General features: G+C 43.4%; 1 protein-coding gene across 1 annotated transcript in view; it reads left to right on the forward strand.

Moving 5' to 3' along the window:
- The window catches only part of ARHGAP6 (Rho GTPase activating protein 6), a gene marked incomplete at its 5' end in the record, with an annotated part of 87,763 nt that overhangs the window by 48,790 nt on the left and 23,008 nt on the right, over positions 1–15,965 (forward strand). The window contains 2 exon segments of the mRNA NM_001191354.1: positions 660–808; positions 7,398–7,577. Of these exon segments, the coding sequence (NP_001178283.1) occupies positions 660–808; positions 7,398–7,577 (329 nt within the window).

Here is a 15,965-nt window from a genome sequence, read left to right on the forward strand (position 1 = left end):
TGCTTTGGAGTAACAGAGAGGATTGAGTCCATGCCTAAAAATGAGTGCATTTCTGGAACCCAGAGTGAGAAAGGGGGATGGGAAATATTCCAGGCAGAGCCCAGGATTGGGACTTGTAATGTGGCTGGTTCAGGGCTAGAGGCACAGCTCCCCAAAGGAGAACAGGAGGGCGACCGGGAGGAGGAAGTGGCTGGAACTGAGTGAGCCTCCATGCGTTCCTTCCTGCTGCAGGTGACAGGCTCAAAACAGAGAAGAAGACCCTGACTTCGTACCGGGTTTCGCTTATTGCCAACAAAGTCTACCTCCTGTGTACTGCTCAACAGATCAGGGCCTCCAAACTGTTAGAAAGTCAGATTTTAGAACATTCCCACATGGTTCGCAAATGGGCTGTGATCCCTAAAGTTTGTGAGGATTTCCACCAAGGGAAGGAAGAAGAAGAAAATAAGGGAAATGAATGATTTCTGTGGGTGTTACATTTCCCCAGGTCACGTTGGTCTTTCTGTCCCTCATAGAACCTTCCTGTTGAACTGCTAAACCAGTGGTGGGGGGCAGGAATGAAAGGTGACTTGCCTTGCTAATCCCTTTCTGAAGACAGTTGAGCCGGAAGGGCGTGACCTCCGCCTTGACTTACTGAGAGCCCCTCTTCTTGCCTTGCTCAGTGCTGGAGCCAGAGGAACAGCTGGGCACCTTGCAGCTCCTCATCTACCTGCTACCTCCCTGCAACTGCGACACACTCCACCGCCTGCTGCAGTTCCTGTCTATCGTGGCCAGGCACGCCGAGGACAACGTCAGCAAGGACGGCCAGGAGGTGCGCCCCCCACCGCCGCCACGCATGCGCGCCTCTTCCTTTTTCCTGTTTTGAAAGGGAGAGCTAAAAAAGAAAAAGGTGGCTTCCCTGGTGGCTCAGCAGTAAAGAATCCGCCCGCCAAGGCAGGAAACGTGGGTTCAATCCCTGGGTCAGGAAGATCTCCTGGAGGAGGGCGTGGCAGGCCACGCCGATATTCTTGCCTGGAGAATCCCACGGACACAGGGGCCTGGCAGGCTACAGTCCATGCAGTTGCACAGAGTTGGACACGACAGGGTGACTAAAGAGCAATGCATCTCAGTGCCACCTGGTGTCAACTCCTACAGACAGGTTCTCCACAGTCCTTTGAACGCCTCTGGAATCTTCTTGTTGGACTTGGCCCGCAGTCTGAGGTCTTAGGCTCTGGTGTTCTTTGGTGCATCAAGGTATTTTCCACTTTCTCCCTTGAACAAAGGAGAGATGCTGGCCTCAATTTTAAGTGACCTATTCAGTTCAATTCAGTCGCTCAGTTGTGTCCGACTCTTTGCGACCCCATGAACCGCAGCACACCAGGCCTCCCTGTCCATCATCAACTCCCGGAGTTTATTAGCGAGCAACTGAGACCCGGGTTCGATTCCTGGGAAGATACCCTGGGGAAGGAAATGGCAATCCACTCCAGCACTCTTGCCTGGAAAATCCCATGGACAGAGGAGCCTGATAGGCTACAGTCCATGGGGTCGCAAAGAGTTGGACAAGACTGAGCGACTTCACTTTCACTATTTAATCTTAACCCTAACAAGAGACCTGCTTCCCTTTTTTGAAACCATGCAGTCATACTTCTCCCTGACTTTTTATTCCCCAGGAGATTCAGACCCTTTACTATGCTAACATGCATTGTAAATCAACAAGAAGGAGCCAAAGACATTCCAGGCTTACCTCAGAAACTTTCTATTTTAAATCCTATTAAGCAGAACTCAGCTGTGTCATGGATTCATTTCTGTAATTGTCAGATTGCTTTCCCTAAGGCCATGCTCATATGTAATTTTTTTTGCTTTAATCCAGAAAAGCAATTCTACCTTTCTTATCCTCATCGTCCCTATCAGTGTGAGAATAGAACTTCCCTGAGTTAGCCGTTTATCTCCATAGCACTTATTAGTGAAACTCTGCTGGCTTCAGGTTTCATAATATGACACTGACACCTTCCTTCAGCCCACACTGCTCTTCATTGGATATACTGTAATTTGCATAATTGTTAAGTAGTTATATTACCCGACTGGGTGTCAGCCTTTATTGACTATAAGCTATAGAATCATCTCCCTAATCATTGGGTTAAGGCAGAGCCCTGTCTGGGTTCCCAGGTACGTGAAACGCCTCTCTGACATTTCTTAAGTACTATGTGTGAAGAAAGTCAGGTTTTAGGTGATTAAGAAGGCATTGAGGAAAGCAAAATGTCCAGTGGAACTCACTTGTGCCTTTTTGGAATCATTTTCAGACTTTCTTTCAGTCCAAATGCTGAACAAGACTGCATTGCCTATGGCAAAGAAAAGAAAACATCCTTGCATGTGTGCGTGCTAAGTCGCTTCAGTCGTGTCTGACTCTCTGTAGCCCACCAGGGTCTTCTGTCCATGGGATTCTCTAGGCAAGAATACTGGAGTGGATTGCCATGCCCTTCTGCAGGGAATCGACCGAGGGATCGAACCCACATCTATTACATCTCCTGCATTGGCAGGCAGGTTCTTTACCACTGGTGCCTCCCGGGAAGTCCCCCTTTCCCTGGGGATGATGGGGAGCCCACCCTGGTTGTAAACACTTGGTAGCTTTATAACTCACTGAGTCTGTGTTCTTGGTACAAATCTGTTAACCTCCTAAACCTGGATTTCCTTACCTAAACTTTGGACACAAAACTTCTTCAACTGGTACTGCACAGTCATTGAGAAAACTAGTTTATTACAAGGCATAGAAAAATATGCTGGTAACAGCAAAGTTGTACGGGAAGCAAGAGATGACAAGGGTTCCTAGACACTCTTAACCTAAACCTTGAGTTAAAATGAAGGACCAGTAACCAAAAATTAGAGAGACAGAGGAAATATGAGGAGAGCATTGCTTTTGTGAAATGTTCAGAAGTTACAGGAAGATGTAGCCCACACAGCCATCTTGGACTAGAGGCTTCAGTATGGGAAAGTACTGATGAGGTCTGAGAGGAAATTGGGCTAAGTTCCCAGGGTACTGAATGCCTTTGCCAGCGGTAGGTGGTTGATTCTTTTAAGCCATGAATCTTTGGAAGGATTTGACTAAGGTGATATAATCTATGTTGTAGATTGGTTTGAGACAGGAAGAAAGTGAGTTAGGAAGGTTTCATAGGAATAGCAATGTGAAAAACAGCACTTCACATTATAAATGTTTCCATATAAGAGTGGCCTTGGTATCTCAATCATGTATGTTCTGAGCACCTACTCTGTGTTTCTCTAAACCAGTGAGCGTCGTTTGGGAATTTTCTAATTCATGTTCCCGGAATGCCATGGCATCCTAGAAGGTGGAGTGGGTAAAAACACAAGGATTTATAGAATTAGAAATCTCAACACAGAGTCACTGCAGAACTCCAGAGATGAAGTGATGAACGTGGACCAGAAATGTTAGGAATGGCTTTGTGGAGGAGATTGAATTTAAACGCCATATCAAAGGGTGTGCAGAGGTTGAGTAAGCAGGCCACATAAGTATGGGCTAGGAATGGGAGTTAGCTTAAAACCCCTTCTGGTAGAAAAGAAGGGCAAGGGAGGAGAAATGAGAGAGAGGTTCTTTATTCACGATGTTTAAGTTGCTTTGGTATGAACAGGTAGAATGGGTGCACTGGAGTGAGAGAAAAATTCAACTGTAAAATACAGTCAAGAAGCAAAGCAGTTTTCAACCTCTGCTCTCACCTGTTTGTTAGTTTGTGCTAGGTGTGTCACCTGTGTGTCCGGCAGTTCTTACGCGTTGCAAAAGGCAGAAAATGATGCAGAGTGTCAGGAGCTTGGAGGCCCACACAGCCTCTGCCAGTACCTTACTATGTGAAATTGTTTTTATAAAACAGAGGAAGAGGAGGGAAAATAGAGTTGGGGTAGGGGGAGACCTGAACTTCCTCTTTTATGAGATGAATGTAATATTTCTTTTCTAATAGGTGCTTAAACTCCCATGTATCACTGACGGGATCTTAAAGATGTCTAAAAGAAGGGCATGAGAAAAATTATTGACCAGTAAATGAGTGCTTTAGGGGGAAAAAATAGTGGTATTTTATCAAATGTTTTGCTATCTTGGGTTTGTTTTGCTTTATTCCATTTTGTTCAGTTTGCTATTTGTTTTGCTCCTTAGGGGAAAAGAGAAATTCCCAAATATAAGAAAGATTTCATTTCCTCTAGAGAGAATATTGCAGGAACATCATGGAAACGTCTAGAGAGTGGTTTTCAGGTTATCCAAGAACTCCCCGGCATGGCATGGAATATGTGGTGTGAATGTGTGTGTGTGTATATATATATATATTTTTTTTTTTGGGGTGGGGTGAGAGGGTCCATAGCTGGCCTCCAGTTCTTCAGAGAATCTTATGGGGCAAAAAGAAGTTACAGACTACCAACACAGGGCCGGGATTATGGGCCTTTGATGAGACACAGGCCTCAAGGAAGTGGAAGCTTGGCTTTGGATCTGTAGCAGGGTCAGTACCTGACTCTCCTCACCCTGGCCGGGCTTTGGAGCCAGTTCTCCCACGTGCCTGCTATGCTGGCTCTGCCAGCAAGAGTGAGGGGCAGAGGCTGCCTAGAACCGGGCTCTGTGCATCCCTTCCCTTGTCTGTAAAATAATGATGACAGCAGCAGCTTCATCTTATGAGTAGTGAGAAGGAATCGCAACACTCTGTGCAAAGCCCCTAGCCCAGTGACTCTACGTGCTAAACTTGAAAAATTTTTCTATTTTACTGACATATAGCTGGTTTATAGTGTTGTGTTAATTTCTGCTGTACAACAAAGTAATTCGGTTATATAGGTACATTCTCTTTCATATTCTTTTCCAAGATGGTTTATCATAGGGTAGTGACTCAAGTAGGGCTTGTCCGGTAGCTCAAATGGTAAAGAATCTGCCTCAGTACAGGAGACCTGGATTCAATCCCTGAGTCAGGAAGATCCCCTGGAGAAGGAAGTGGCAACCCACTCCAGTATTTTTGCCTGGAAAATCCCATGGACAGAGGAGCCTGGCGGGCTACAGTCCATGAGGTTGGAAAAGAGTTGGACCCAAGTTAGTGATGGAGCACACAGGAGCACGCATTGTATATATCTCCCTGTGCTCTAGTAGGACCTTGCTGTTTATCCATTCTATGTTTAAGTGTACTTCTGCTAATCCCAAACTCCCAATCCTTCTCTCCCTCACCGACATGCTGAGCTTTTAATAAATGTGAGCTATTCATATTTGGCTTAGAAATGGTCTAGGATGCTTATTTAGAGATAAATGTTTTCCTTGAATTCTCTGATAAGTAATGGAGCAAGCCCAAGCACACATTACATTAGCTAGTCATAGAGAAAGGTGATGGGGCAAGTGAGAGAGAGATGCTACAACATGGGGACAAAGGTGGATGCCATCTGTGAGCAAATCTCCTTCCAGTTTAAAAGACAATTAAGTAAAACCAACCAAAACAAAAAAAAAGCATTTACAAACCACAGCATCGTGGTCTGCAGCTGGAATTTTGGTGCATTTTAACAGCGGGCTTGTGTTGCATTCCCAAAATAGCACCAGGAGAAGACAAGCGAGCGGAAGCAGAGTTCTGGATTGTCCTTGTACTAAACATTCTTTTCAAAGAAAACAAAATCTTCTATTTGATCGTGTTGTTGTTGTTGTTTTAATTAGAAAACCCCAATATTACTTTAAGAGGGAAAGGGGAAGCATTCCAAATGCCTCTGAGTTCTAAAGGGATGAATTTGAAAATAGAGCACATTTGGTTTTATCCTCAGCCATGAGTTTCCAGGAAGAGAAATGAAAAATAATATGAAAACTTGTCAAGTTTTATATCGATGAAATGAAACAAAGGAAAAACGGAATTGAACTGTTGTACATAAAGGGCACTTTCTTAAAAGTTCCCAATGTTTACCACATGAAATCATTCCCCTTGGCAGCAAACCTGAAAACGGCCTCGCCTTCTAAAAATAACACACCCCTTATCTTTACTTTAGTGGTAATGATAAAAAATCCCCCTGCCAATGCAGGAGACGTAGGTTTGATCCCTGGATTGGAAAGATCCCATGGAGCGGGGAATGGCAACCCACTCCAGTATTCTTGCCTGGAGAATCCCATGTACAGAGGAGCCTGGTGGGCTACGCTCCATGGGGTTGCAAAGAGTCAGACACGACTGAGCTACTGAGCGCCCACGCAGACAAGTGCCATGCCAGGCTTGCGGGGCTGGGTAGCCATCCACTCAGGGCTCCATGGGACAAGGTGGGGACTTCAGAGGCTGAGTCTTAGCTGTGGGTCAGAAACTGATTCTGTGTTTGACTTTTATGCTGTGCATCCACCTGTCTCTCGAAGGCCGTGCAGACCTTCCCAGGCAAAGGAACTTCCCCAGGCATCCACAGTTCCCATACTTACCTGGGCATTTATAGATTTTCAACTGATTTCAACAGGAGAAATAACTGGCCTAGATCAGTGGTTCTCAACCAAGAGCAGGTTTGCCCCTCAGGGGACACGTAGCGGTGACTTTCACCTGGCCCTCACCAGGCCTTCCTGTAGCACCCTCTGCCTTGCTGAGCTTCCTGGGGTGCCTTGGCATATTTAATCTATTTCTGTCTTTGCATACAGTGTTCTCACCACTGTGAAGGTGCCCCCTGCGCCAGCTCCTCTGTTTTTCAGCCCAGCAAACTATTCTTCTTCAAGGTTTTGGGCAAATGTTGCCCCCTCTTTGGAGTGTCTTCCCTGGGGCCTCCAGAGTTGATAGTTTCATACTTTATACTCATGCGTGCGTGCTCAGCTCAGTTGTGTCCGACTCTTTCTGACCCTATAGACTGTAGGCTGCCAGGCTCCTTTGTCCATGGGATTTCCTAGGTAACAATACTGGAGTGGGTTGCCATTCCCTCCTCCAAGGGATCTTCTCGACTACTTGTAATTGATCAGTTGCTTTTCTCCTCTAGAATCTCAACCCTTTAAAATAAGGAGTGGTTTGTGATCTTTGTTGAAAAAAACTTTAGAATAATTAGAATCCATGAAAAATGCCCATCTATGGTGGGTACTGAGTGGATGGAGTAATAAAGAGATGATGGGTTGATGGATGAAGAGATAGATAGAGGGATGGATAGATGGTCAGTTGAATGGATGAACATCAATATTTTTTGAGAGCAGACAGGATAGAAATTTTATATAGTACCAGTTTCACAAAAACAGCATTCTAAAATTTTACTCAGGATGCTATTGAGATGACCACTGAGCTATGAACTTCAAGATGTGAGGCAAAAGGAAAATGTGATGCCCTTCATGGATTCTGACAGAGATGATGTGGTCCTTGCAGAAAAAAATGAGAAAGTAAAAAGATTCAATTGATTATTTAACCGCTCAGTGTTTTGAAAAGCAAAAATCACAACCATCCTTGTATCCTCTGCTTCTGCAGGTCACTGGGAACAAAATGACATCTCTAAACTTGGCCACCATATTTGGACCCAACCTGCTGCACAAGCAGAAGTCGTCAGACAAAGAGTTCTCAGTCCAGAGTTCGGCCCGCGCTGAAGAGAGCACAGCCATCATTGCTGTGGTGCAGAAAATGATCGAAAATTATGAGGCCCTGTTCATGGTGAGTGTCCCGCGTTTGGCAGGACATCTCGGTAAGCTGCCTGTTGATTGCCTCTTGGTGGCATAATGAAACAGGGACACCACCTTTTGGCTCATAGTACTGGTCATTGACTGAATTCACTGGAAGCCAGGCAATTTCAGTAGGAATAGAAATGTACACACCTATGACATCACTGTAAGTTTATGATTCCATGTTTTAACAAACATATCCAAATTATAAATGTCACTTCACTGTCTCCTAAACAATAGTCATGTTTTGGAATCACTTGATGAATTGTATAGCAGTGTCCTTGCCCCCAAAATTGATAAAAAGACCTCTTTTTGGAATTATGTGTGGCCCCCATGAATTCATGTATTTATAACCATCCTCAGCAATGGCCCCTCCTCCAAGGTCAATCTGGAGATTCTGCTTCCTGCATGAAGCTCTACCTATCTTCCCTGTGTCCTTCTCACATCACTTTACCATGTCACTTCTCTGTCCCTTGAACCCTATTACTGTTCCTATTGATGTTTATCTTATCATTGTGTTGAAGTCATGTATGGCTGTTTCCCCTAGTAGATTATAAGCGCATTTAGCACACAGGCTGTGCCCTTGTTATCACCTCTCGGTATCCTCTGTACAATTTTGGAAGGCTCTCCATCTGGCAGGCACTCAGTAAATATTTTTTTTTATTTGTATTGAATTACTGGTTCCTGTTTTCCTTCAGAAAAACTTCATTGCTTGCTCCCACTTCCCTTGGATCATTAGAACAAATGTCAACTCTCTTCTGTGTCTATTCACACTCAGAGCACATATCAAAATTTGTAGAAACCTTCTCGATGGTTCTTCATAGATTTCTTTTTTGAATTTGAAGACACTCACTACAAATCTTACCTATTCCACTAGAGCCTTTAGTGGCTTCTTCAGCTGAGTGTGCTAATTCCCTCTTTTGAATTTCCCTAATATTTTGTCTATGTTAATCAAAGGCCTTGCATTAGATTTATTTCCATCCTTGTCTTATACCAGTTATTTTTGTAAATTTGAGAGCCAGTGGTTTAGAATATTTGCTCTCTCTGTTGCACCTTTGTAATCATGACCAAGTAATTCAGTATTCAATAAGCATCAGTTTCAGTTTTTGGAAAATGGGGAAAAAGTTAAAATATGACCTGTTTCCCAGGGCGGTTCCCAGAATCCTTTGATATGTGAAAGCATTCTGCAAACTGTAAAATTCTATGCAAATGTTCATCAATAATTGTATTATTTGGGCAACATAAATTGGCTCAGATCTCAGCACTTCAGCACAATAGACACAAATATCACATAAATTTTAATCAGATGTTTAGTGGACAGCCTTCCTGCTGGTGACATAGGGACCCCAGCTCCTTGCATTTTGAGACTCTTCAATCCCCTAGGATTTCATGGGCCAGACCTAAAAGGGACATCCATCCTGCCCACTCCAATCCCATTGGCCAGAACTCAGCCACAAACTGTACTTCACTGCAAGGGAAGTGGAGAAATGAATTCCTTCTGGATGCCCAGGAGGAAGTGAAAATGGATCTATTGCAGTGAAAAGTTCACTGAGGTAGAAATGTGTCTTGCTCCTCTTTGAGTCTCTGAGGCACTGCCTGTGTGTTGCATGCAGTAGACTCTCAAAAAAACATGGACATTTTCATGAACTCTATATAATAAATTTCAGGGCTTCCTTGGTAGCTCAGTGGCAAAGAATCCACTTTGCAATGCAGGAGATGTGGGTTCAATCCCTGGGTTGGGAAGATCCTCTGGAGGAGGAAATGACAACCAACTCCAGTATTCTTGCCTGAGAAGTCTCATGGACAGAGGGAGCCTGGCAGGCTACAGTCCATGGGGTCACAAAAGACTTAACACAATTTAACAACTAAACAGCAACAACAGTCTAAATTTCACCCTTCAGCCAAAATCCTCATAATTAATTACATATTTGGGCGAATCAGATGTTTGAATTTTTCAACATTTTCATCAAATTTTAAGTCACATATCATCTTGCCAAGTAGTCTTGGCATTGCTTCATGCTCTGTAGATTAAAAAAAAAATAATAATAATACTGCTTGTCAATCTGAATTCCATTCTCTAAACTCTGTATTCTAAGCAAGGTTCTTTATGTGAAACCACAAACCATCAGACATTTCTTTTTACCTCAGATACTAGCAAATTGCTTCATGGCTTCCTTCAAAGTCTAGTTGCTGCCATTTTAATTGTTCCATTCCTCTGCTTCCATTTCGCACTGCCTAGATTATTAACAGCACCAGAAGAACGTCAGTACTCAAATCTTTCCCAGCGTTTTCCAGATCTCATCTCTACCTGCCATTCTCTGTGGAGACTGATGTCAGAATTCTCTTGGGTAGTAGCTCATATTTGCGTTCCCCAGTTGTGATCTGTACTTCTCAGCAAGGCCTTCTGTGGCCACCTTGTCTGACATACAGCCCACAGTCATGCACGCACATCCTCACTTCCTATTCCCTCTCCCTGCCTTTTCCTCCTAGCGCTCATCATTACTCATAAGGACTTTATTCATTTCTTTTGTTTGTGTTTCCCCACTAGAATATAAGCTTTCTGTCGGAGTGAATTTTTGTTCATTTCCATCTACTTTTTTTTACTGCATTACCCCTACACCTGGTACTTGGTGGAAACACAAGAAATATTGGTTGGATTAATGAATGACTCAGTGGTACCTCTGTGACATGTGATGATTTCTGTATTATTGATCCTTACTCCTTATGAAGAGGTATGGGCATGGAGAAATTAAGGCTACCTTTCTCAGAGTAAGTTAACCATTCACATAAGCATTCTTGATCTCCTTAGACAACCTATGAGATTTATATATTGAGAAAAAGGACAATGAAGTAGGAGGACAGTACAAAGATCTCTAGCGTAGGTCAGTAAAAAGAAAACTGACTTTGCTATAGTCCTCTCTTTACTATACATGGATTCCCTGGTGGCTCAGATGGTAAAGGATCTGCCTGCAGTGCAGGAGACCCATGATCAATCCCTGAGTCAGGAAGATCTCCTGGAGGAGGAAATGGCAACTCACTCCAGTATTCTTGCCTGGGAGAATCCCATGGACAGAGGTACCTGGTGGGCTCAGTCCATGGGGTCAGAAAGAGTCGGACATGACTGAGCGACTAACACTTAATATACATTAGCTCTGAGACCTCATCTTCTTTGATTTCCATTTCTTTAATTATCAAAGGACTAGGTTAGAGTGAATAATAACCAAGATCCCTTCTAGTTCTAAAATCTGCACAGTTCTATGTGCTAGCTTCACCTCTTTTTATTAATTAATCTCCTCACTTGTGGATGATTTTTGGAATATCTGGCATTTCAGAATCTAGTTTGTTATACTGACACTGGTGACTGGTTGGCAAAGCTGGTCTGTGTGAATGGACAAAAATTCATTCCTGTATATAGCTGTTTCATTTTGTTTTGTTTTAAGAAGCTTTCAGAAGTAGCGCAGTAATGACAAACAAGAAAGGATGAAGCTAGACAGAACCTAATGGTTAAAGGTGGTTAGCTGTTGTACTCTTGCACAGTTCTTGGACATGTTTACGAAGTCAGAGTAGGAGGCATCACTTCCCGTTGGCATCCGAAAGGAAGACTTGTTAGAAAAGGTGGCTGTGAGCTTGTCCTTCAAGGCAGAATGCATTCTGGAGGCAGTGGTTCCATGGAACTGATGAAAGGGATATACAAACCCACAGAGGCCTGGCAGGGACCCAAAGCTTGTTCTGAGTGTTATAATGTCCTTCATTTCCACATGTTGACACTGCCTTTCCCAAGTGGCCAGTATCTGACTTAATGGGAAAGTGCCAAAAAGAACCTGACTGTCCCAGAACACAGAAGCGATACCCAGCTTTAGAGGCTGACCTGCAATTTGAGAGCGTGGCTAGGACAGTATTTTTTTTTTTTTAACTGGTTGTTTGCTTTTCAGACACTGGGTTAGAAATCATCCAGCTGGAAAGCGGTCATGATAACACCCACCATGATGATCACTCTATCAAAAGACCAAAGCAGCAGATTAAAATCACAGTTCTCAAACTTGAACATGCAGCAGAGTCATAAGAAAAATTTGTCAGACATTCAGATTCCTGGGCTGCACTCCAGAGATTCAGACTGAGTAGCAATGAGATGGGGCCCAGAATTGTGCACTAATGAATGCCTCCAGGGCTTTCTGCTAGTTTCCTAATCACACCTTGGGAAAACCACATCTTGGGAAACTCCCAAAATGGTGGGAGGACCATGAGCTTTACAAACAGTTCCCAGAATTCAAATCTCTGCTGAGCCAGGTATTTGCTATGTAATCTTGGCCCTATTCTAAGTCTTCATTTTTCTGTTGGAAACAAACAAACAAAAAAGATGAAGCTTTACAGGATTATTTTGAGAATTAGAAATGATATCATAGGGCACTTAACGGCATGGACTAGGTACATCAAAGGGCTTCCCTGGTGGCTCAGACAGTAAAGAATCTGCCTACAATGCAGAAGACCCGGGTTCAATCCCTGGGTCGTGAAGATTCCCTGGAGAAGGGCATGGCAACCCACTCCAGTATTCTTGCCTGAGAAATCTCATGAACAGAGCAGCCTGGCGGGCTACAGTCCATGGGGTCGCAAAGAGCTGGACATGAATGAGCGATTAACACACACACACACACACACACACACACAGAGGCACTTCAGAAACAGAGAGAAATCACTGCTATTATTGCATGAAATTGATCAGGTGCCTGCCCTATCAAAGTACCTCCAGGTGTCACCTTGGCAGTGATGCCCGTCTGCACCTCACCATGTGACACTGTGACCTGCTCCCACATATATATACTCCTAGCCCTTTCTTCTTTTCTTCCTTTTAGCTATAGCACTGAGCACCTTCAACTCCCTGTGTATTATGCTTGTTGAAACCTAATAGAATGCAAACTTTATGAAAGCAGGGATTTTTGCTTGTTTTATTCACTGATATCCACAGCACCTAGAAAATACTTGGCAGAAAATGGGAGCTCAGTAATTATTTGTTTAAAAAAATACTGTAATACTGTATTGCTAAGAAAAAAATGTGTTTTGTTTTTTTTTTTAATTGAGTACCCATACACCTTAGATTCCCCAACCTTTAAATCATAACCCTCCGTCCCTGATATCAGTAACTATATAAAAATTGAAAACACAAAATCATACTCTCTCTGGGAACACTGAAAATCAAAGGGAAGAATCATGCATATCTAGAAATGATCAGTGGTATCACTGCAAGGCAGAAAGCATTCAGCTACTCCATCAGGGACCCGTTAAATTGTTCTGAAAGTTGTGGCTTCTGTAGCTGATGTTGGGAATGCCAGAGAAAATTCATCGTGGCGCTTGGAATTAATAAGAGCTTCGGAGCAGAGTGGAGAAAAGAGTCCGCTCCCTCTCAGGGCCGATACTACTAGGGCTTCTTTTTTGGAGAGAGGGAAAGAGGCAAAGGCACCGCCCTTATGGGCTGATGGAAAGTGCCGAGCACAGTGGAGACGTGGGAACGCCAGAGCGTTCCCACTCTGCTGATTGGTCAGCCTTAGCTGGAGATCAGCACAGCACACGTGGGAAATTTCGAATGAGAACTACTGGGAGCAAGGGTCAGAGGCTGTGATGAAGATTCCAAGCTTAGAAGCCAAGCTTTGCTCTGTGTTCTCTTCTTTCCCGGCACAAATTACATTTTCTTAAAATTTCTTTTGCATGCCAAGTCAAAAGGAGTCAAGCAGGAACCCAGATCATCAAACTAGAGACCACCCCCTATCGACATAGCTAGATAATTATATGTGATTTCCATTTCCCTTTTTATATAACCACTGTTTTTCTTTTTTAAATAACCACTGTTCATGTGCCAGGAGTTGGGCTAGTTATTATGTACATCATAATAATTTATTCTAAATTTCACCATGATTTCATGAGAAGTAAGCCAAGAGTGTTTGCCCAAGTGATGCAACAACTGTAAGTGAACTATTACTACAGTGTGATACTCCCCCCTACTCAAAAGATGAGGTACTTTAATATGATGTCTCATATATGGAGTCCATTTGGCCAGGAGTGGGTGGGGGAGAATATTTTAGCCAATTTGAAAATGGGGAGTAAAGGGGACCTTTAACAGCATCGGTCCTTCTGAACTGATCATAACACTGACCCACTCGATGTCCAGGCCAGCAGATGGCTACAAGAGCCAGTGTGTGTTCCTGCTGGAGCCAGCTCACTTTGTCCCTGTCTGCAATGACAGAATGCATGCACTGTTGCCGCAGGGGGAGAGGAGCCAGAGTGTATTACACCTGATCCGTTTCCACTTCCTGTAACCTGTTGCCATGGAGCAAAGACTACTCCTTGCTCTTCATCTTCCACGAGTCATCCCCCATCACAGCTCCATGAATCCTGGGCTCTTAGACTGTATTTGTTCATGAATGCTTCCTAATTGCCAGAAACGCTGTGTGGCATGGGTTGGCACGTGAGAAAAATTTTTTGAATTTCTTAATGCATCCTGACCCTTCAAATGCACTGAGACCTCTTTACATAATATCAAGCCATCCTCCAAACCAGAGCTGCACAAAGGTCCAAGGCTGGGCCTGCCTGTGTTTGAGCTTTTGCTCCCATAAATAGCCAAAGCGATTTCTTGAGTGTGTTTGTTAGCTGAAAAGAAATGTCATCATGACTTTCAGTGACATCCACTTCTGCTGGGGAGCGTTAAAGTTCTCAATGCAAAGCATCCTTCTCGGTTCAGTGCCAAGTGGTGGATCGGTGTGAAACACCTGCTGGCAAGACAGAGCAGCAGGATTGGGTCCTGGGAACTGCTCTCCCAGATGCCCTTAATGGTTTATTATGGTGACTTAGCAAATGGAGAAAACTCAAACCATCTTTCCCTCTCTGTGGTTTATGGGATAAAATACATCATAGCAGTTACACCCGAGGCAATCATTCAATGTTTCATTTTTAATTTGATAGGGTGGATTTTAATTGTGACAGTTTTATTCCTTCATATGTGCAGTGTTTACATTTTTTCTTTCAAGCAGGAGAGTCCAAAGTTCTTTTGAGTTTTGAAATAGCATTATCCTTTGAAGGAACATATGAAAATCTAAGGAGTTGAGTCTCCAAATAAACACAACCATATATGGTACCCTTAGAAAATATCTAAAGTTGCTAAATACTTGAGTAAAACCCAATGGAGATTTTGCTTTGAAACAATAAATTGTAAAGGAAGAAGCCCTTTTGGGATGGGTTTGGTTTCTTCATGTAAATGTTCAGAATTGATTGATTTAAAAAAAGTAATATGCTTTTTATGATTCTACTCCTTAGTTTCCGTTTCACTACATACAAAGTCCCAGAAGAAAAAAATTTGATTATTGAGTCATACATTTCATTTTTAGAGTTTTTGTATCGATGGCAACAGTAGTTTAAGAACTTATTAGAAAAATTCTAGTGATCCTCAGTTGGGAAAGGAAATTTATTTTCCAAGTCTAAAAATGAGTAACAAGGAAACTTTCCTATAGCCTGAGATTGGTACCGCTTCCAAGAAGAGAGAAACAACTAGACTGGTGTACACCATGAAGACCAATAATCCTGGGTTATTTTTTATTAGTATTTGTAGCAATTCCAACAACATTCATTCAGTATCCATTGCAGAGGAAGCACCAGCCTAGCTCGTGTTCTGAAAGAGCATAAAGTTGAGTGTGTGAGTGAATGAGTAGGTGAGTGAACGGTCCTGGATATGCTGGTAGGAGTTCCAACTGCAACTGCAGTCAACTATGGGTGGTGGCAAACATCAGGATTTATTGGGCTGGCCAGAAAATTTGTTAAAAGATGTTATGCTGCTACTGCTAAGTCACTTCAGTTGTGTCCGACTCTGTGCAACCCCATAGACGGCAGCCCACCAGGCTCCCCCTTCCCTGGGATTCTCCAGGCAAGAACAGTGGAGTGGGTCGCCATTTCCTTCTCCAGTGCATGAAAGTGAAAAGTGAAAATGAAGTCGCTCAGTCTTGTCTGACTCTTAACGACCCCATGGACTGCAGCCTACTAGGCTCCTCTATCCATGGGATTTTCCAGGCAAGAGTACTGGAGTGGGGTGCCATTGGAGAAACCCTAATTAACTTTTTGGCCAATTCAATATTATCTCACATAAGAAGAAGCCTGGGGGCACAATTTTAGCAGCTCAGTTGCACTTATCCTCTCTCTGGTCCACCATCTTTAGCTGAAGAGGCCACAATCATTTTCAGCAGCTCTTGCAGCCATTATCACATCCAGTCACAAAGAGAGATGTTTTCTCTCCTGCATCTCTTGTCATTATGAAGGAGAGCCTTTTCTAGAAGCTTCCACAAGACCCCCCTTGGGGTCCCTTGGCCAGGATTGGCCCATATGATCTTGACGTAGCTGTGAA

Source organism: Bos taurus, unplaced genomic scaffold (genome assembly GCF_002263795.3).
Source record: "Bos taurus isolate L1 Dominette 01449 registration number 42190680 breed Hereford unplaced genomic scaffold, ARS-UCD2.0 contig_X_unplaced, whole genome shotgun sequence".
NCBI lineage: Eukaryota > Metazoa > Chordata > Mammalia > Artiodactyla > Bovidae > Bos > Bos taurus.